This window comes from Panthera onca, chromosome E1 (assembly GCF_046562875.1).
Source record: "Panthera onca isolate mPanOnc1 chromosome E1, mPanOnc1 haplotype 2, whole genome shotgun sequence".
Lineage (NCBI taxonomy): Eukaryota > Metazoa > Chordata > Mammalia > Carnivora > Felidae > Panthera > Panthera onca.
Genome location: NC_138352.1, coordinates 41,200,736 through 41,224,091, shown reverse-complemented (window position 1 = coordinate 41,224,091; position 23,356 = coordinate 41,200,736). Strand labels below are relative to the sequence as shown.

Sequence of the window (23,356 nt, the reverse complement as noted above, 5' to 3'; positions counted from 1 at the left end):
GTCTCTAATTAGCTGCAGAATTAGGAAAGCTGAGTTTTCCCCCATAGATCGGCTAAACCCTCGAGGGAGACTGGTGGAAGAGAGAGAATCGCATTTCCAATTATTTTGTTGAATTGCTAATTTAGTTATTGTGCCTGGTGTAATTGTGATGGGTATTGGGTGTGCAATTCAATTTGTTTTAAATATTTGTGGGAAGGCTGATCAGTAATGGAGCTGACCTATTTTGTGGCCCAAATTGAGAAAAAAAAAAGACTAAAACACAACAGCCACAAAGATATAGTTTGTTTCCATTTTTATTTTGATCTCTCTCATCCCTCTTAAGACCATTGATGCAACAAAAGGATTAAATTAAAAGATGACAGCACTTTGATCTTCTCCCTTTGAAAGCTTAACTGTCCTTGGTAGTTTAATATGCAGATATTTTAGGGTAGAGTTTTAGATGCGTTTCTGGAGTTGAGTGGTTTCCGCCTCCCATAATTGCATTTCTGTGTGTGCCTAGCAGTGGTTTGGGGGTTTGACTTTTGAATAGTGAATAAAGGAGTGGAGGTAGTGCCTGCGGCAAACAGTGCAAAGTCCTTCTAGCTCCTGGGCAGAAATCTGCCTGCAGGCAGCGCCCCTCCAGGGGTCGGTGACCAGCAGCCCCACCCAGGCAGCAGGTGCCCAGTGCCCTGCTGCTGCGAGGTTGAGCCTGTGCAGTTGTGACCAGGGTTAGGCATGAGGTTCCCTTACTGCCGGGCGGTGACTCCAGGTGGAGCTCCTTGATGGCCAAGCTCAGTCTTGCTTCTTCAGGGTCTCCCTGCCACTCAGCCAGCCTCTGAACCAGAGGGAGCATCTGTGATGTAATATTGCTCACATGCCTGCTGAGTAAAACAGTCCAGCCAGGCCCTGGGGCGGGGCTGTGGCTTGTCGGGAAGAACAACGGGGCTCTGCAGGGAATTGAGGCCCCAGAAAACTTGCAGGACCCCAAAGCAAGGTGTCCTCTGCCCTGTTATTGTGAAATTTGTGGGTGAGTACCGGGTATTGGTGCAGTCTAGGACGCTTGCCGGTGACAGAGCCCCTCCCCTCAGGGTCAGGCTTTCTCAGGCCCAGGGGAGGGTTTGCTTGGGCTGGATTGGAGGGTAGCAGACCAGAGTAGATTTTGAGGAAAGGTCAATAATAAAATGGGTCATAGAAGCAGCTGTTAAAATGACTTTGATCCTAAAAGGATCATCTTGTAACTCAATTAACCTAGAAAGGTGCCAGGGTCCATTTCTGTGCTTAGCTGCTGAATAGAAGTTTGAACTGCACAATTCGTGGGGTGCCTGGGTGGCTCAGCTTCCTACTTTGGTTCAAATTATGGTCTCGCAATTCTTGAGTTTGAGCCCTGTGTTGGGCTCTGTGCTGACAGCTCAGAGCCTGGAACCTGCTTCAGATTCTGTCTCCCTCTCTCTTTGCCCCTCCCCTGCTTGTGCTCTCTCTCTCTCTCTCTCTCTCTCTCAAAATAAATAAACTTAAAAAAAAGTTTATAAATATATATTGTTTATATATATGTTATATATATAATATATATGTTTATATATAATATAAATATAAAATATTTATATATAATATATTCAAATATATTTAATATATAACATAAATATATTAAATATAAATATAAATATTTCTTTATATTCAACTTTTATATATTTTTTATATATTCAACTTTTCAAATATTTATATTCAACTTTATATATAAATAAAATCAAATAAATATAAATATTATATATATTATACAAATATAAATATATAAATAAATATATTATACATAATATATTTAATATATAAATAAATATAATATATATTTAATATATAATATAATATTAATATTTACTTAATATATATTTAATATAGAAATATATAAATATATATATAAGTTTTTATATATATATTTATTTATTTATTTATTTATTTATTTATATATAAAGAAACTATTGGGGGGAAAAGTAGGATCTGATTAAAAAAAAAACCTGCACGGTTCGTATGTGGGAGATCACCTGGGGGCTATAGGAGGAACTTCAGACAGGGGATGGTGCTCCTAGTCACAAGATTCCCCCATACTGGGAGAGAACAGCTAGAGGACGCAAGTCTGGTTTGAGGAGGAACTGGGTCTTGTGTGAGGACAGGCAGGAAGACAGTCATATTTCAAGCAGTGCCCTGGGGCATCTGGAAGGATCTCTGCAGGGAGAACCGTGGGTGACAGGGGAGGAGTTTGTAGACACAGGTGCAAAGGTGGGAGGCAGGCCCTGGGTGTTGACGATAAGGTTTGAGCACCCCTACCCCTTGCCAGTTATAGACTTCTACAGTTTTCATATGGGGTGTGATTTACATACCATAAGGTTCACCATTGTAAATGTACAACTCAGTGATTTCTAGCAAAGTTGCAGAGTTGTGCTACCATCAATATACTTCTAGAACATTTTCATCAACCCAACAAATAACTCTATGCTGGTTTGCAGTCTCACCCAGTAACGGATCTGCTTTCTGTGGCTATGGAGTTGTCTTTTTGGAGTGTTTCATAGAAAAAGAATCTTGCACAGTGCAGTGTTTGCGGTTGGCTTCTGTCACTAAGGTTCATCCATGCCACAGCGCATGTCGGTAGTTAATTGTTCTTGCTGCAGGCCTGTTACATGGCTGCACCACATTTTGCATATCTGTTCATGCATTTGTGAATGTTTGATTTCCAGATTTTGGCTATCATGTATAAAGTTGATAAAAACAAATACAAGTCTTTGTGGGACATGTTTTCATTTCTCTTGGATAGATACCTAGGCACAGAATTGCAAGGTCATGTGGTAAGTTCATGTTTAACATTTTAAGAAATTGCCAAACTGCTTTCCAAAGTGGCTGCACCACTTTCTGTTCCCAACAGTAATGGGTGAGCATTCCAGTTACTCCACACCCCTGCTAATGTTTGTTCTTGTCTGTCTTAGGGATCTAGCCATTCTAATAGACTGTTGTGTGGCTTTTTTTTAAATTTTTCCCCAAACTTTTATTTAAATTCTAGTCAGTTAACATATAGTGTAATATTGGTTTCAGGAATAGAGTTCAGTGATTCATCACTTACATACAACACCCAGTGCTCATCCCAACAAGTGTCCTCCTTAACGCTCATCACTCATCTAGCCCATCCCTGCCCACCTCCCTCCATCAGCCCTCAGTTTGTTCTCTATCATGAAGAGTCTCTTATGGTTTGTTTCCCTCTCTCTTTCTTTCCCCCCTCCTCATATGTTCATCTGTTTTGTTTCTTATATTCAACATATGAGCAAAATTGTATGGTATTTGTCTTCCTCTGACTCTCAATGTGGCTTTAATTTGTATTTCCCTAATGACTAATGATGTGGAACAGCTTTTTATGTGTTCATATATCTACCTTCTTTGATAAAATGTCTCTTCAAATCTTTTGCTCTTTTTTTTTTTTTTTAAGTAGGCTCCAAGCCCAATGTGGGGCTCTAACTCATGAACCTGATATTAAGAGTTGAATGCTCTACTGACTGAGCCAGCCAGGCACCCCTCTTTTGCTCATTTTTAATTGACTTGCTTGTCTGATTGCATTATAAGAATACTTTATATATTCTAAATATAAATCCTTTATCAGATAAAATACTTGCAAATATTTTCTTCCAGACTAGTTTTGCTAGTCTTCTTATTAATGCTATCTTTTTGAATCATAAATGTTTTTAATTTTGATGGTGTAATTTATCAATTTTTTTTCTTTTATGGGTTGTGGTTTTGGTCTCATATCTAGGAAATCTTTGCCCAGCCCAAAGTCACAAAGATTTCCTCCTATGTTTTCCTCCAGAGATTTTATTTAGAGTTAGTTTTTGCCAATAGTGTGAGGGTCTAAAAATATAATTTTGCATTTGCATATCCAGTTGTCCCAGTACCATTGGCTGAAAAGACTATTCTTTCCCAATTGAATTGCCTTGACTCTTTTGTCAAAAATCAATTGATCATAGGGAGAGAGAGCCAAAGCATAAGAGACTCTTAAAAACTGAGAACAAACTGAGGGTTGATGCGGGGTGGGAGGGAGGGGAGGGTAGGTGATGCGCATTGAAGAGGGCATCTTTTGGGATGAGCACTGGGTGTTGTATGGAAACTAATTTGACAATAAATTTCTATAATAAAAAAAATTAAAAAAATCAGTTGAGGGGCGCCTGGGTGGCGCAGTCGGTTAAGCGTCCGACTTCAGCCAGGTCACGATCTCGCGGTCCGTGAGTTCGAGCCCCGCGTCAGGCTCTGGGCTGATGGCTCGGAGCCTGGAGCCTGTTTCCGATTCTGTGTCTCCCTCTCTCTCTGCCCCTCCCCCGTTCATGCTCTGTCTCTCTCTGTCCCAAAAATAAAATAAAAAACGTTGAAAAAAAAAAATTAAAAAAAAAAAAAAATCAATTGATCATAAATGTGAGGATTTATTTCTAGGCTCTTTTGTTTCGTTCTATTTGCCTATTTTTATACTGGTGGAAGTTTTGAAAGTAGATAGTTTAAGTCCACCAAATTTTTATCAATTGTTTTGGCTATTCTGGGTTCTTTGCATTTCCATATAAATTCTAGTATAAATTTGTTAATTTCTATAAAAATGACTGATGGGATGTTGATGAGGATTACATTATCCATAGATTAAGTTAGGGAGAACTGCCATCTTTTTTTTTTTTTTTTTTTTTTTGAGCAGCAGGCAGAAGTTTATTAGAATATAAGATTAGAAAGGAAGGATAGTAGGAAAGTTCTCTTTACAGAGAGGGGACATTCGAAAGTGAATGCCCCAGGGAGAACTGCAATCTTAACAACAGTGAGTCTTCCAATCCATGAACATGGAATGTCTCTTCATTTATTTATATTCAATTTCTCTCAGTGTTGTTTTATAATTTTCAGTGTACAAATCTTGCACTTCTTTTGTTAAAGTTCTTGTTCTTGTTTGGTATTCTATCATTTTTGATGCTATTATCAATGCATATTTCTATAATTTCACTTTTGGATCACTCCTTGTTGGTATACAGATGGACAGTTGAGTTTTTGGTATATTGATCTTGTACCCTGTGACTTTGCTGAATATATCTATTAGTTCTAGTTTTTAAAAATACGTTCCTCACATAGGATCATGCCATCTGTGAATAAAGATAGTTTAGAAAAGTTTTTGTTTATTTATTTTTGAGAGAGGGAGAATGCACCCGCAAGCAGGGGAAGGACAGAGAGAGGGAGACAGATGATCTGAAGCACGTTCCTAACTGAGAGCAGAGAGTCTGATGTGGGGCTTGAACTCACAGAACCACGAAATCGTGAACTGAGCTGAAATCAAGAGTTGCAACTATGTGGATGGAACTGGAGGATGTTATGCTAAGTGAAATTAGTCAGAGAAAGACAAAAATCATAAAACTTCACTCATATGAGGATTTTAAGAGACAAAACAGATGAACATAAGGGAAGAGAAACAAAAATAATATAAAAACAGGGAGGGGGACAAAACAGAAGAGGCTCATAAATATGGAGAACAAACTGAGGGTTGTTGGAGGGGTTGTGGGAGGGGGGATGGGCTAAATGGGTAAGGGACATTAAGGAATCTACTCCTGAAATCATTGCTTCACTATATGCTAACTAATATGGATGTAAATTTAAAAAAATTAAAAAGTTAAAAAAGAGTTGGATGCTTAACTGAATGAGCCCCAGGTGCTCCAAGATAGTTTTAATTCTTTCTTTATAACATACAAACCTATAATGTTTATTTATTTAGCCTGTTGCACTGGCTAAAACCCCCAGCATTATGCTGAGTAGAAGTGGCAAGAATCAACATTCTTCTTGCCTTGTTCCTTATCTTAGGAGGGAAAAGTATTCAACCTTTCTTTCACCATTAAGAATTATATTAGTTTAGGATTTTTATAGATGCCCTTTATCAGGGTAATAAAATGACTTTCTTTTCATAGTTTTGTTGAGAATGTTTTCAAGTTTATTTATTTATTTTGAGAGGGACAGTGCACACATAACAGAGAGAGAGGGAGAGAGAGAATCCCAAGCAGGCTCCAGGCTGAACATGGAGCCCAACGTAGAGCTCCATCCCAAGACTATGAGATCATGACCTGAGTGGATATCAAGAGTCTGTTGCTTAACTGACTGAGCCACCCAGGCACCCTAGTTTATTGAGAATTTTTATTTAGAATGGGTGTTGGATTTTACCAAGTGCTTTTTCTGCATCTATTTGAGATGATCATGTGGCTTTTATCCTTTGTTATATGAATATGGTATATTACATTAATTGATTTGGATGTTAAACTAACTTTGCACTCCTGGGACAAATCCCGCCTGACTCTGATGTATAATGTTTTTAATATGTTGCTGGATTTTGTTTGCTAATATTTGCTAAGGATTTTTACATCCATTTTCATGAGAGATACTAGTTTGTAGTGATGTCTTTGTTTGCTTTGGTATCAGGATGATATTGGCTTCAGAAAATGAACTGGAAAATGTTTTATGTTTTCCAAAAGAGTTTGTGAAAGACTGGTATTTATTCTTCTTTCTATTTTTATAATTTTTAAAAAATGTTTATTTATTTCCACAGGAGAGAAAGAGTGTGAGTGGAGGAGGGGCAGAGAGAGAGAGAGAGAGAGAGAGACAGAGTGTGAGTGGGGGGGGGGGGCAGAGAGAGAGACACACACACACAGAATCTGAAGCAGGCTCCAGGCTCTGAGTTGTCAGCACAGAGCCCGACGTGGGGCTTGAACCCACAAACTGCGAGATCACGACCTGAGCCGAAGTCAGACATTCAACCGACTGAGCCACCCAGGCGCACCCTGGTATTTCTTCTTTTAAATGTTTGATAAGAAAATTAGTCAGTGAAGACTTCCGGTACTCGGCTTTCCTTTGCTGGAAGATTTTTAGTTATTAACTTAATTTCTCCTCTTGTTATAGGTCTATTTAGATTTTCTGTTTCTTCTCAAGTCAGTTTTAGAGAACGGTGTCTTTCTAGGAATTTGTTCATTTTATTTAAGTTGTCTTATTTGTTGGTATAAAGTTGTTTATACTATTCCTTTATAATTCTTTTAATTTCAGAAGGGTCAGTAGCAAGGTCTCCTCTTTCATTCCTGATTTCAGAAATTTGTGTCTTCTCTCATTTCTTCTTGTTTGCTGATTTTGTTGATCTTTTCAAAGAACTGACTTTTGGTTATATTAATTTTTATTTATTGTTTTTTGTTTTCTGCTTCACTAGTTACCACTCTTCTCTTGATTTTTTCCTTCATTCTGCTTGCTTTGGGTGTAGTTCTTTTTTTTTTTTTTTTTTCCCAGTTTCTTAGGATGGAAGTTTAGGTTATTTATTGATCCAGACCTGTTACTGTTGACTTACCTGTTTCTTCTTATGTTTACTTCTGTCAATATTTTATTTTTTTAATTGTTTATTTATTTTTGACACACACACACACACACACACACACACACAGTGCAAGCAGGGGTGGGGCAAAGAGAGAGGGAGAAACAGAATTTGAAGCAGGCTCCAGGCTGTCAGCACAGAACCTGATGCAGGGCTTGAAGGCACAAGCTGTGAGATCATGACCTGAGCCGAAGTCGGATACTGAACCGACTGAGCCACCCAAGTGCTCCTCTGTAGAAGTTTAAAATAAATAATTATGGTTCTTTACCCAAATTTATAAATATTTACTATGGCCTTATTTCCCAGGGCACCTGGGTGGCTCAGTTGGTTAAGCATCTGACTTTGGATCAGGTCATGATTTCAGGTCATGAGTTCGAGTCCTGTATCGGGCTCTGTGCTGACAGCTCAGAGCCTGGAGCCTGCTTTGGATTCTGTGTCTCCCTCTCTCTCTGCCTCTTCCCTGCTCATGGTCTGTCTCTCTCTCTCAAAAATAAATAAGCATGAAAAAAAAATAGTGTATATTTCCTGGTTTCTCCTCTAAATCACTCTCTGCAATTTTCATCATGCATAGGATGCTGACCTCCAGGAACTGCTCTCTTGCTAAGATGATCAACCTGTCTGGTTTTACCAGGACATTTCCATGGTTTTGAAATTTTAAAAAATTGTTTTTAATTGAAGTACAGTAGATGTAGATTAAATTAGTTTCAGGTGTACAGCACAGTGATTCAGCAATTAAATACATTATGAAATGCTCACCATAATAAGTGTATTACAACATTATTGACTATATTCCCCATGCTGTGCTTTTTATCCTTGTGACATACTTCTTTTATAGCTGGAAGTTTGTACCTCTTAATCCCTTTCACCGATTTTATCCATCCCTCCCCCTCCTCCCTACTTCTGTCCATTTTTGCTTTACGTATTTGGGAGCTGCTTTTAGGTATGTATACATTTTATAATTGTTAGATAAATTCCTGACAATCTGAATTTATAATCATTATAAGTGTTCCTCTTTGTCTTTAGTGATATTTATCTCAATGTATGTTTTTAACAATATTAATATAGCCACTCTAGCACTCTTAGGTTACTATTTATTTGATATATGTTTTCCCATAATTTTACCTTTTTTTTTTTTTTTTAAAGATTTTATTTTTAAGTAATCTCTACACCCAATGTGCGACTCAAACTCACAACCCCAAGATCAGGAGTTGCATGCTCTACTGACTGAACCAGCCATGTGCCTCCATACTTTTACCTTTAATATATTTATGTCTTTGAATCTGAAGTGTGTTCCTTGTAGGCCACATAGGGTTAGATTTTGTTTTTTATCCAGTCTGAGAGTCTCTGCCTTTTGATTGGAGTGTTTAGTCCTTCCAAATCTAATGTAATTAAGGTTTTTTGTCCATTTGTTCTTCCATCACTGCCTTCTTTTGTGTTAATAAGCCATTTTAATTCGACTGTTGTTTTTACCATATATTCATTCTTTTTTTAAAATTGCAGTAAAAATACTTACAAAATTTAATATACTAACTATTTTTAATTGTATATTTCAGCAGTGCTAAGATTATTCTGGGGCGCCTGGCTGGCTCAGTTGGTAGAGCATGCAACTCTTGATCTTGGGGTCATGAATTTAAGCCCCATATTGGGATAACTTTAAAAAAAGAGGGGTGCCTGGGTGGCTCAGTCAGTTAAGCGTCCAACTCTTGATTTCGGCTCAGGTCGTGATCTCATGGTTCATGAGTTTGAGCCCCACATCTATCCGTCAGTGCAGAGCCTTCTTGGTATTCTGTCTCTCTGTCTCTCTCTCTGCCCCTCCCCTGCTTGCTCTCTATATCTCTCTCAAAATAAATAAAAATAAACTTAAAAAAAAAAGAATATTCCCATTGTTGTGTAACAGATCACCAGAACTTTTCTTCTTGCAAAATTGAAACTCTATACCCGTTGAGCAAGCACTCCCCATATCCCCCTCTCCCAGCCCCTGGTAACCATCATCCTACATTCTTTTCCATGGATTTGACTTCTTTTGCTATTTCCTATAAATGAAATCATACAGTGTTTGTCTTTTTGTGACTGGCTTATTTCACTAAGCATAATGTCCTCAAGGTTCATCTATGTTGTAGCATGTATCAAGATCCATATAATAGGTTTTCTTTCCTTTTAAGGCTGAATAATACTCCAGTGTGTGTGTGTGTGTGTGTGTGTGTGTGTGTGTTTATCCATTCATCCGTCAATGGATATTTGGGTTGCTTCCACATCTTGACTACTATGAATAATGCTGCTATGAATATAAGTGTGCAGATACCTCTTCAAGACCCTGCTTTTCTTTTGAATATATACCTAGAACTGGGATCGTTGGATCATATGATAATTCTATTTTTAATTTTTTTGAGGAACTGCCATACTGTTTTTAATAGTGGTTGCACCATTTACAATCTCACCAACAGTGCACAAGGATTCTAATTTCTCCACATCCTCACTAATACTGTTTTCTGTTTTGTTTTTCATTTTTTGATAGAAGTTATCCTAATGGTTGTGAGGTGATATCTCATTGTGGTTTGCTTTGCATTTCTCTAATCTTTAGTGATGCTGAGCATCTTTTCATATGCTTGTTGGCCATTTGTCTATTATCTTCAGAGAAGTATCTGTTTAAGTCATATACTTATTTCAAAATCAGATTATTTGGGTTTTTGTCATTGAATTATATGTTATTTATATAATAAATAACTACATATTAACCCTTATTAGATATGTGATTTGCATTTACTATATATTTTTAAGTTATTTTCTTAGTGGTTGTTCAGGGATTACATTACAATCTATTTAAGAGCATCAAATCTTAACCAGCAGACCACCAGAGATATTTAAAATTAATATAGCTTGATTTTTTTCTTCCCTTTCCCTTGAGTGATTGTCACACTTATTACATTTACATATGCTATAAACCCCCAAATACAAAGATATAATTATTGTCTTATGCAACCTTTTTTTTTTGCTTCAACTATTTTTTTCTTTTTCTTTTCTTTTAGAGAGATAGCATGTGACCAAGTGGGAGAGAGAGGCAGAGCAGCGGGATAGAGACAGACAGAGAGAGAGAGAGAGAGAGAGAGAGAGAGAGAGAGAGAGAGAATATCTCAAGCAGGCTCCATGCTCAGCATGGAGCTTGACACAGGGTTAGATCCCATGACCGGGGGATCATGACCTGAGCCAACACGAAGAGTTGGATGCTTAATCAAATGAAGATATAGGATCTTCATTTGACCTTGTCAAATGTCAAAGGTCAAACCTTGTTTGACAGGTTTTTTTTTTCCCTTGTAACACTTTGCATATATCAGCCAACTGCCTTTCGTCTTCCATTGCTGTTATTTATTATTTACTTTTTGTTACTCCTCTATATGTGATGAGTTGTTTCTCTCTAGCTCCTTTCAAGATTTTCTCTTTGTATTTCAAAAGGTTGGCTACAATGTATGTGGGTATAGCTCTCTTTGTGTTTATCTTCCTTGGGACATATTGAGTTTTGTGGACCTACAGATTGTTGTCCATCATATTTGGGAAGTTTTCAGCCATTATTTCTTCAAATATTTTTTTATGCCCCTTTTTCTCTCTTCTCTCCTGGCATTCTTATCACATGTAAATTGGCATGCCTGATGTTGCATGGGTCTCTGAGGCTCTGTTCTTCACTCTGGACAATTTATATTGCTCTATCTTCAAGTTTACTGATTCTTTCTTCTGCCTCTTTGAATCTACCATTTAGTCCCACTAGTTTTCATTGGTTATTGTACTTTTAAACTCCAGTTAAAAAAAAAAACTGTGGTAAACATACCTAACATAAACTTTACCATTGTACAGTTCAGTGGCATCACGTGTACTCACATTGTTATGCATCCATCCCCGCTATCCATCTCCAGCACTTTTTCATTATCCCAAACTAAAACCCTGCACCAATTAAATGATAACTCCCAATTCCTCCTCCCTTCAGCCTCTGGCATCTACTATTCTTTCTGTCTCTGTGAATTTGATAATTCTAGGTACTTCATATAAGTAGAATCATACAATATTTCCTGTTTTGTGTCTGGCATAATGTGTTGTTTAGCATAAATGTCTTCAAGGTTTATCTCTATTACAGTATATATCAGAATTTTATTCAAAATTTCCTTTAAATTTTCTGTAATAGCTGATTTGAAGTCTTTGTGTGCTAAGTTCGACATCTGGACCTACACAGAAATTGTTTCTATTTTTGTTTCTATTGTTTCTATTTTTTCTTCTCCTGAGATGAGGATGGGTTATACTTTCCTGTTTCTTTGAATGTCTCATAACTTTTTGTTGAAAATTGGACATTTTTGATAATATAGCAATTATGGTTGCTGTATATATAGCAAAAATTCTGGTTTTTCTCCTCAAAGGTTCTTTTTGCCTTTGTTTAATAACTTGACTAAATCTGTGGATTCTGTTTCCCTTATGGTGTGCAGATGCTGACATCTCTGCTCAGTTTTTCTTTTTAAAAATTCTTATTCTTATTTTTTTTTAAGATTTTACTTGTAAGTAATCTCTACACCCAACATGGGGCTCGAACTCATGGCCCCGAGATCAAGAGTCACATGCTCCTCCGACTGAGCCAGCCAGGTGACCCACTTGTTCTTATTTTTAAGCCTAGCTTCATAGGTATCACCCTTGTGCCTAATGGTTAGCCAATCACCTAATGGTCAGCCAAAGATTTGGGCAGATGTTGTGCTCAAAGACCTTGTACCATTAAGGCTTCTACCTTCTGTTGGTGTGTGTGTGCATGTTTGTGGTGTGTGTGTGTGTGTGTGTGTGAGAGAGAGAGAGAGAGAGAGAGCGAGCACATTAAAACAGCAGTTTTTTAGCCTGCTCTGGCTTTTGCTTTCTAATAGGCCCTCTTGCATCTCCTCTACAAGTATGTATAGGATTGCAGCCAGTTAGTGATGTGTGGATAGATTGGATCCTCTCTGGTCTTTGTGGCATGGAGAGCTTATAAGGCTCCCTATAAGCTCTTATTTCTCATATATGTTAAATTTTTGGCCAGGCTGCTGGTTTGTTGTTTCCCACTGAGATTAATAATGTTACTGACAACACCACTGGATATGGTATTTTTACCCAGACTTTAGCTTTATCCAGGATCCCAGATTAGAACCCTTCTAGATACAGAAGAGATCTTAGGAGTATTCTCATTCAGTCTTCTCTTTATGTATTCTAGGGAAACCAAGACCCCCTAAAGCCTTTGAGCTGCTCAAGGCCCTACTGTAAGGACAGCCAGACTTAAGAGCTCAGCCTTTTCTGTCTTAGTCCATTTGGGTTGCTATAACAAAATTCCACAAACTGGATTGCTTATAAACAAACAATAGAAATTTATTTCCAACAGTTCTGGAGGCTGTGAGTCCAAGATCAGGGTACCACATGGTTGTGTGAGAGCCCTCTTCTAGGTCACAGACTTCTTGTTATGTCCTCAATATGGCAGAAGGGGGAAGAGATCTCTCTGGATCCTCTTTTATAAGGTACTGAGCCTATTCATGAGGACTCTGTTCTCATGACTTAAGTACCTCCCAAAGGCCCCAGCTACTAATACCATCACTAGTAGGCATTAGGATTTCAGAATAAATTTGGGGAGGAGTATAAACATTCAGACCATAGCATTCTGTCTCTAGCTGCCAAAATTATGTCCTTGTTACATGTAAAACACAGTTATTCCATCCCAACAGCCCCCAAAGCCTTAACTCATTCCAGTATCAACTTAAAAGTCTAAAAGTCAGGGGCACCTGGGTGGCTCAGTCGGTTAAGTGGCCGACTTCAGCTCAGGTCATGATCTCGCGGTCCGTGAGTTCGAGCCCCGCATCGGGCTCTGTGCTGACAGCTCAGAGCCTGGAGCCTGTTTCAGATTCTGTGTCTCCCTCTCTCTGACCCTCCCCTGTTCATGCTCTGTCTCTCTCTGTCTCAAAAATAAATAAACGTTAGGGGGCACCTGGGTGGCGCAGTCGGTTAAGCGTCCGACTTCAGCCGGGTCACGATCTCGTGGTCCGTGAGTTCGAGCCCCGCGTCAGGCTCTGGGCTGATGGCTCGGAGCCTGGAGCCTGTTTCCGATTCTGTGTCTCCCTCTCTCTCTGCCCCTCCCCCGTTCATGCTCTGTCTCTCTCTGTCCCAAAAATAAATAAAAAAAACGTTGAAAAAAAATTTAAAAAAAAAAAAAAAAAAACGTTAAAAAAAAATTAAAAAAAAAAAGTCTAAAAGTCAGAGTCTCATCTAAGTAAGATCTATGTCAGATATGTTGTGAGACTCAAGGGATAATACATCCTGAGGTAAATTCCCCACCAGCTATGAGCGTGTGAAATCAAATCATGTGCTTCCAAAATACAATGGTGGGAAGGCACAGGATAGACACTCTCATTCCAAAATAAATCAAGAAGGAAGAGGTGACAGGTCCCAAGCTAGTCTCAAACCCAATAAGGCAAACAACATTAAATTTTAAGGCTGAGAAGTCTTTTTAAAAGAAAATGTTTTTTATTTTGATAGTATGAGGGAGGGGCAGAGAGAGAGGGAGAGAGAGAATCCCAAGCAGGTTCTGCCCTGCCAGCACAAAACCTGATGCAGGGCTTGAACTCACAAACTGTGAGATCGTGACCTGAGCCGAAACCAAGAGTTGGACACTTAACTGATCGAGCCACCGAGGTGACCCTGAAAACAATCTTCTTTACAACCTGTCACGTTCCAGGTATACTGAGTGGGAGGCTCATCTTTCACACTGGCCTCCTGCAGTATACCTGCCCCCATGGCTTCGCTGGGCACAGTCCACATGGCAGCTCTCCTGGGCCAGAATAGTGTCACCAGCACTACTGTGGAGTCTTCAGGAGGGGCCCCACCCCCATGGCTCTGATGGGCAAGGGTCTGCCCTCCACAGCTTTGGGTGGGGCTCAACGTCTGGCCAATTGAAACCCCGCCTTTTGAAACTAAGGAGGCAGCTCTGATGATCTCTGAATTGCCTTTGGGGTCCTTCTACCCTTGCCTTAAAGAAAAGAGCATGTTATAAGCAGAATAGTTCTATGGTCCCATCCTGTAAATCTAAGTCCAGCAACCTTCCTGCTTTCCTTCCTCTTTCCCCTTTTGTTCAAACAGGCTGTTTTCCTGCTGGGGTGGTTGATTAAGTCTGAGGTTCTTGCCCATGTTAACCAAAGGGTTGTCTGGCCATACCCTTCGTGTTCTCTTCAGAACATCCTTCCTCATTTTTTGCAATATGGACAGATGGAGAATTTTTCAAATTTTACATTTCTGCTTCCCTTTTAACAATTCTGTCTTTAAGTCCTTTCTCTCTTCTCACATTTTACTGTCAACATTCAAGAGAAGCCAAGTCACACCTTCAATACTTTGCTTAGAAACAGCTTCAACCATGGTGTGCCTGGGTGGCTCAGTAGGTTAAGTGTCCGACTTTGGCTCAGGTCATGATCTGGCAGTTTTTGAGTTCGAGCCCAGCGTCAGGCTGTGTGCTGACAGCTCAGAGCCTGGGGCCTGCTTTGGACTCTGTGTCTCCCTCTCTCTCTGCCCCTCCCCTGCTCGCTCTTTCTCTCTCTCAAAAAGTAAACATTAAAAGGATTAAAAAAAAAAAAAAAAGGAACAGCTTCAACCAAATTCCAATTTGATGGCTCACAAGTTCTACCTTCCACAAAACACTGGAACATGAACACAGTTCAGCCAAGTTCTTTGCCACTTTGTTTTGAGATGAGTAGGGCAGGGGAGGGGCAGAGAGATGAGAGAGCAAGAATGAGAATCCCAAGCAGGCTCTGCACTGCCAGCATGGAACCTGATGTGGGGCTCAAACTCACCAACCGCGAGATCATGAACTGAGCTGAAGTTGGATTCTGAGACACGCAGGTGCCCCTCTTTGCCATTTTTAAACAAGCATCACCTTTCCTATAGTTTCCAGTAACACGTTCCTCATTTCTGTTGGAAACCTCATCAGAAAGGCCTTTAGCATCCATGTTTTTATCAACATTCAGTTCACCGTCACTTAGAGATTCTCTAATAAGATGAAGGCATTCTTTACAGCTCTCTTCCTCTTCTGAGCCCTCACCCAAATCATGTTTAAAGGTCTCTTCATGGCAATGTAGGCTTTTTCTAGCATGGACCTCCAAACTCTTCCAAAGCCATTTCTACATTTTTAGGTTTATTATAGCTCCTCACTCCTGGTATCAGTTTAAAAAAGAAAATCCAACTTTATTGAAGCATAATTGACATACAAAATTGTAAGATATTTAAAGTGTATATTGTAGTGATTTGCTACACGTATACATTGTGAAAGGATTCACTCCATTTAATCAATTAACACATCCACCGCCTCACTTTTTTTGTACGTGAAGACACTGAAGTTCTACCATCTTCCGAAAGTTCAATTATACAAGACTGTGTTATCAACTGTAGTCACCATGTTGTACATTAATACTACATTGAATAAAAGCATTAAGAGTGGGCATCCTTATCTTGTTCCTGGTTTTAGAAGAAAAGCTTTCAGTTTTACACTGTTGAGTCTGATGGTAGCTGTGGGCTTGTCATATGTTTATATTATGTTGAGGTACTTTCTCTCCTTATCCACATTTTTAGGTTTGAATGGCAGCACCATCCTGGTCCAGTTTTTTGTCTTAGTTCATTTGGGCTGCTACAACAAAATGGAAGTCTGAGATTAGAATGCCAATATGGTCAGGCGAGGGCTCTCTCCTGGGATCCCTGACTTTAAGTTATATCCTCACTTGATGGAAAAGGGAAGGATCTCTTTGGATCCTCTTATAAGGCACTACTCCTATTCATGAAGGCTTCATACTTATGACTTGAGCACCACCCAAAGGTCCCACCTTCTCATACAGGGGCTGGATATCAACACATCAATTTTGGGGGACATTCAGACCATACTACTCTTCAATGACACTTTTGCTCAGTGTCCATGTAACTCAGTGTCTGGAGAAAATCCCTAGATTCTGCTCAGGTAAGTGGGGGGATGTTTCTCTGAAAGCTTTAGGAGGACACTCCAGAGTGATGATAAGCCCCATATCTTGTGAGCACAAGGAAGGGGCAGAGCGTGGAGAACCCTAACATATGCTGAGAATTTGCTACTAATGCTCACTGCTTGGTTCATGTCAACTGACTTAAGATAATTTTTCAGAAAGCCCCTTTGAGTTCTTTGTTATCCATATTTCACACATTAAGGAGGCAGGAAGTTTTCCAAAGAACAAGAATGAGGGAGGGACTAGATATTTGAACACAGCTCAGGCTTATTCCAAAGTCTATGCTTTTATTTTTAGAATTTTTAAAAATTTTATTTTAGAGAGCAGGGGAGAGGGGCAGAGGGAGGGAGGGGGAAACAGAAAGAGAATCTTAAGGTTCCACGCTCAATGCAGAGCCTGATGGGTTCAATACCATGACCTGAGCGGAAATCAAGAGTTGGACACTCAACCAACTGAGCCACCCAGATGCCCCCAGTCTATGCTCTTTTAAGTGGCTACGAAAATATCTCTCTGTGTTAGCACGGACAAGAGTGCTCTATTAGCTTTTTCCTAATTCAGGGCTTGGACGTCGTTATTTCTGTCTCTCCTTACTCCCAGTCCTTCCTGCTCACTCCAGAAAACCAGTGACAGGATCAGAATGTTTGGGATTAAGCCCGCCATACAACAATCTCTGAACTACACTCTATTTCCTCTCCTTACAGTTCCCAATGAGCAGAGCCCACTGGGTGGTTCTGAGTCCTTTCAGAGCTGAGGTGCCATTATGTCCCACCCCCAGTTCCTTCCACCCCCTGCAACCTCAGGGAATCCTGGTTTTGAAGATTTTGCCTACTCAAACATGCATTTGTGATGATGTCCTGGTCCCATTATTTATCAACTGCCCATTGGAACTTCTGGCCAGGATATGAGCCAGTACTAGCTGGCTTGGCAAAACTGTCTTCAGAGATCATGGTGAGCCTTAGCTGCCTAAGGACATGTGGGATTTCTAGAGTATTGAAAATAGCTGACAGTTGTTTTGTTATCTCTATGCCTCCTGGGGTGTTCTGGACTATCTTAGGTGACCCCCAGCTCAGTGACATACACACATGGGACTGGGCTTGAAGCTAGATTTCTTGGCATCCAAGCTGGTGGTCTTTTCACTGTTATGCTGCTTTCTAAACTTTTGTACCCGGTCTTCCCATGCCCCAGACCACCAACAGTTTCCCACTCTCTCCAGGACATATCTTCTTCCTTGGCCTAACACTTAAATAAATCCATGGTCTGTCAGCTGCTTGTTTTTTCACTTATCATTGTTCATCCTCCCCCAGAGCAATGCTGTTCCTTTCCAACTAGGAAGTGTCCCTTCATAACCTGGCAAATGTGTGTGCCCTGACTTGAGACACCTTGCCTTCCTTTCCCATCTGGAAACTGCTCTCTACCAGGAGGCTTCAGCCCTTAATTGTCCATACCACTCATGTGGCCCTTACTACTTTCTGCCCTACTTTGTAGATCAGGCAGACTCAACTGGTGCCCTTCCTCTGCCCAGGTCAAGGCTAGCATTGGCGTGAATGTTCACCTCCCAGCTCAGTTCCTCTTCAGGCCTCTCACCAAGCCCTACACATTGGAAGGAACACTGTTAGGGTTCTCCGTGATGGTCATTAGACACCTGTATTCATCCCTGTGTCCTTGTTTTTCAGTTGGGGAAATGTAGGTGGGCCTGGGACTAGATCACAGAATCCCTGCTGTTCAAGCTTTTCTCACTATTCTAGTAGTACCAGTGGAGGTTTTAAATTTTATGAAAAAGACCAGTGAAAGAAATAGCACTCCCCTACAAAAGAAAGCACTGTATGTGTCAGACAAGTTCCCAGAGGCAGGAGCAGAATCTTTTCCCATTCTTCCTGCTGACCATCCCCAGAAGCACCAGCAGATATGAGCTGAGAACAAGGACAGCTTAAAGTTCACATCTTGGGGTCTGCTTCTGATCTGCCTGCTTAGGGAGGAGGAAAGAAGGCTCAAGGCCTCTGTGCTGACCAGGATTCCCTGCGGCAGCTGGAGGCAAAGAGTAGCAATTTTCCTCCTGGATCTCCCTTCTTACTCTAAGAACTTCTACCTTAGGGTGATTCAAATGGATGTATATTTACAACATATTATATATATGTATAAAGTAAATATATATAAAGTATATTTAAAATAAACATTTCATTTTAGGAAAAAAACACCCTTTGCTTTGCTAAATATCCCAGAGAGACAGACACAGCACGCCGAGTTTAATAATTAGCAAAGGCCAGTGCTTCCCCTTCCTGATCTCTTGTGGCCTCCACTTTTCTTTGCAAATGTTTGGGGACTGGTGTTTGTTCTTGCTTCAACCACATGGATTTAGAGAGAAACAGAGGCAGAGGGTTGAAGGTACACAAGCATGAGCTTCCTGCTCCTGGTGCCTTTTTGTGCCCAAAGTTAGCATTCAAAATCCATTAAGTAGCTAAATTATTAAGAGAATCTACCTCTCCATAAAACTGGCCTGAGGTGAGCTCTGAATATGGTTCACTATTCACTTGACCCAGAAAATCCCACAAAATCATGTAAACCAAGAGGTTTAAATCTTCATGTTCCTTTTAAGAACACCCCTGAAACTGCCCAGGCCATCAAGGGTATGTGTATCTGAAAAGCCTCCAAGTTTCTCAAAGATGTCACTTTGCAGAAGCAATGCATGCATGCTGTTCTGTCACTATAATGGCTCAGCTTTTAGCAGCAGAGCAGCGGCTCAGCCTACCAGTGCTGAAAGCTCCCCGCTTAAAGTAGAACATGAATGCGGTGGCTGGGCGTGGGTCGAAATGACAAACAGGGACTCTTCTACAAATGTGGAGGTTTATTTCAACAAAACGTGGAAAGAATACATTTGATGCTCCTTGCTCATCAGGGTATGTGTCCATTGAACGCTCAACGAGACAAGTGAAGGCTGCTTTGTGAATGAAGTGAATATGGCGATCTCGGCTCAAGCAAGTCTTGTTCAATACATCGTTTATACTCCTCCTAGCTCAGTAACCTTGCCTATATAATGGGCTGGGGGATATCAGATTGCTCACGTTCTATGGCTCTTCCTGACTTCTCTGCATGAAAAATTCCTGTCTGGGGTAAGACCTACAGTGAGGTGCTCTGGGGATGGGGGAGTAGGCATCACAGACTTTTAGAGAGGAACCATATTCACTTACTGAATAATAATTTGGTGAAGGGGAATTGGTAACACGAATATAACCCACCCTGCCTCTGAAGAAAAGCCAGGGCAAGCACAGGCCAGCTGGGGTGTGCAGGGGGTTTGTACCACCTACAGGTAGATTTTACTAATTGCAGAAAAGTATAATCTGGTCCAAGATGAATCCAGTTTTTACTTAAGCGGATACCAGCCACAGTGGATGCTTCTATCTGGACCGAACATTGTTCCTCACCTTCTTCTGCCCTCTTTGATGATACTCAACACCTGCACCTTGCATCAGGGCAGCCTGGCTGAAGCTCCGAGTTCCAGAGGGCAGTCAGTAATGTATCCAGCTACACAGTGCTCATGTGCACAAGCAGTTCCTGAAGAAGGGGGCTCTTTCTTGTGCGTGTACTGTAGGGTTAAGGCTCAAAACTGTAGCTTGTACGAAAGTATTCATACCACCGCTTCCAGAACATCTTAGTGATTTATTTCCTCCTTGGTCATCAGTGACAAATGCAATTAGCTGCACTGTAAGAACTGCATGCTACACCAGCCCTGATCACCTGCCACTCTTGCTTTAGGAACACCAACGGGGGAATCAGTAAACTCTTTCTTTGAATAAACAGGCTGTTGAAAATAAACTCTCTCTACCATTGGTGAGGAGGCCCCTGCCGCTGGCCAGGGAGGGACCGGTGAGCCTGGAAGACAGCAGCACCATGACGGAGTTGTAGGTAATCTTAAGGTCATGTGGATTCCGTGTTCCCTGGAAGCCTGCTCACACCGGGGAAGGCCAGTTCCTGGTGCTCAGAACAAAGATGTCACCAGGGTTCCTTTCAGCAGCTGTGGGGAGACTGGCTACACCTGCTGCTTGTGGACATTCCAGGGAGAGACAAGACCCAAAGGAAGTAGGAACGTCCGCTGCTGGGAGAGTTGCCCTGGAAAAAGAGCTGAGTGACTCTGTAGGCACTATTAACCTTTTATAACTATCAAAGCTCCAGGCTTAATAGTAATAACCTTACGAGTCCTAAAATGAGAGACTATCCAGCCCATTCTCCCTGTGGCATGAGTAACTAACTTTCCAGTAGTGACAGAAAGGGTCACTCCCCCAGCTCTTCTTCTGCCGCTCCGGCTCTCACGCTGTCTGCGCAGCTCCCAGCAGGTGCAGCAGAGAACTGAGCAGTGACAGGCAAGGTAGTGGTAGGTCAACTGTCCTTCTGTTTGTTCTAAGAGAATCAAACCCACAGTTGAGGTCCCTAAATCAACAGCAGTGACTTGGTCTACCTTTTTTTGTCTGCTTCTTGGATCGTGGTTTTGCCCTCATCTTCGAGTTCCTATGGAGCTTGCAGATTTCATACTCCATGAAGGATAAATAGGTACCTTGGTGTGATTAAGTTGGGAACTATTCTTCTCCTGTACCTAGTGCGTACCAGGCTGAATGTGGGGGTAAAAAAAAACGTGGACTCGAGGCTTCCTCCTCACTCCAGCCCTCCTCTGCTGCCTGTGGCTGCAGGCTCATGGGGCCAGGGGTGAGGAAGGGCTGCTGAGTACCTCCCTGGGCTGGGACCAAGTAGCTGTATAGACAGGAGCAGCAGCCCTGCTTTGTGTAGTGAGACCGCATGGTACATGCTTGTACCCTTCATTGCCTTCTCGGGTCCTTGCAGGGAGAAAGAGCTGTAGTCACAGACAGGGTAATAAATACTGAACGGGATGGGTGTGACCAGTGGGGACTTTGTGACCCTATGTCCCAATATGTCATGCATAACCTGAAAACGTTCAAGGGGAAGCAAAATGCCACTTTGATTCCAGTGCTGGGTCTCCTGTGCCTTCTCATCAGAGTGGTTTCAGGCGTAAGAGGCAGCTCTAGCCCTTTTCTCCAGAGGCAGGGCAGGGATGGGCAGGAAGCTCTTTCTATGTTGAAGGGGAGTCCATCGTGGAGAGGATCCGTACGACTTCTGCTCGCTGAGTGGGTGAGATGTGCTGGGTCATATGGACGATGGAATCCATGGCAACCTCGGGATTGGCCTGTACCAAGCTAGAGAGGAAGATTTGGGATGGTGAAGAAAAGAGAGGCAACAGTGTCTGGATTAGGGTAGCTTAAGAACTGCCCAATAATCTAACATAATCGACTGCAGACACTTCAGTCACCACCTTACCTGATTTGTTTTCCTACATGAAAAAAGTCTCCAGCAGCAAGGCAGGTACAAGATGGACTGAACCCATTTTGAAATGTCAGGAAGTAAGGAATTACATAAACAAACAATGGGGGCACGTCACAAAAAAGTGGAACTGGCACAAAGATGCTTCCACTGGCTAAGTCTTGGACATTTTGGACATCGAAGTAAATATAATAATAAATGGCAAATTATTTAAAAAAAATAGAAACTCATGACTGGTGTAGACTAGCGAATACATACATGACTAGGAGGAGAGAAGACTTTCTGCTTACAAGACAGCTGGAATGGGGACTGTGAAGGACGTAGAGTTGGAAAGTTATCCTTTTGTAACCTTGTCTGGGATCAGACAAGAGTCACCGGGGATCCAGGGGGAAATCCTGGTAACAGAGTATCTTCATGGTCTCGAAGTGTCTACCCACAGATTGCTTATTAGGTGCAAGGGGGGAAATCAGTAATTACACAGTGGAGAAACTGAGTAACATCCTGGCCAGGTGATTCTAATGTCAGGAGGGACAGATGGCTTCAGGTGTCCAGATGTGGTACCCTGTGAAGGCCACTTCATGTATGTAATATTCCAGCGGACAGTGTATAACCTGAATCTAATCATGAGAAAACACCAGACAAAATCAAAAGGAGCAACATCTTACATCCAATGGTGGATGAGATAAGAGATTCTCTCGGTGTTAAATTTACTAAAATTGATCTTACTGTGGTTATGTAAGAGAATATCCACATTAGCAAATGCACACTTTTGTATCTGGGGTAAAGGGCCATGATGGGCCATGATCTATGTAACTTATCCTTAGTAGGCATATAGGAAGGTGTATATGTGTGTGTGTGTGTATATATATATATATATATATATATATATATATATATATACACATACAAATGATAAAGCAAATGGGAGAAAATGCAAATAACAGGTCCATCTGGGTACAGATTTGTTCTCTGCACTGACATTTAAAAATGTCCCCAGCAGTCTCCCCATCCATTCAATTGAGAAGACTGGACTCAAGAATATAGCTAACTCTTGGCTCAAGGAGGGGAGGAGGTAGTTCCCCAAGAAACTGCCATGAAATCAGCTTTTCTCACAAGATCTGCACTTGGAGCTAATAGTTGGGCACAATGAACTAAGCCCTCATCTAGCTGAGATTACTAAGTGCCCCTAGGGACCAGTAGCTGAGAAAGAATTGTATTTCAAGGCTCTATTTTTATCTGTGGGTCAACTATAGCAGTCCCAAACAGAAAGAAACCACAAAGATTGTAAGGCATCATTTCATGATTTGTCCTTAAATCTTTGCTCCTTCCAAAGAAGCGAGCCCAATTTCTCCTACATAACCCCCGCCGCCTGCCCTCCCACAGAGGGTCTCACCTGCGGATCTGCTTGAGGACATAGTCTCTGCTGATGTATTTTATGTTTTCCTCTATTACTGAGCGAACACCATCTTCCTCGGTCAGCTGTTTCTCCAGCCATTCCACTAGATCCTTGTTATTGTCCCAAACATAGGCCTGCAAAAAGACGACTCCTGGTCAAACACCTGGGGCCAGGCCAGGCTGGACACCCAGATTGTTCACTATCTGGAAAGTTCACTCCAAAAGCTTGTTCACCGCACAATAAGTTGTTCATGATTCTCCACTA

The 23,356-nt window shown here is 41.1% G+C and overlaps 1 protein-coding gene across 20 annotated transcripts in view; it reads right to left on the bottom strand.

Annotated features, from left to right (window-relative positions):
- Positions 1-18,083: 18,083 nt before the first annotated feature.
- ACACA (acetyl-CoA carboxylase alpha) overlaps positions 18,084-23,356 on the bottom strand; it is a 276,865-nt gene continuing 271,592 nt past the window's right edge. For all 20 annotated transcript variants that reach the window (XM_060646608.3, XM_078437425.2, XM_081791233.1 and 17 more), the window contains 2 exons: positions 23,090-23,226; positions 18,084-21,572 (listed from right to left, as the gene is read on the bottom strand). In XM_060646608.3, coding sequence (XP_060502591.1) covers positions 21,449-21,572; positions 23,090-23,226 — 261 coding nt within the window. In that variant the 3' untranslated portion in view covers positions 18,084-21,448. The remainder of the gene's footprint in view (positions 21,573-23,089; positions 23,227-23,356) is intronic.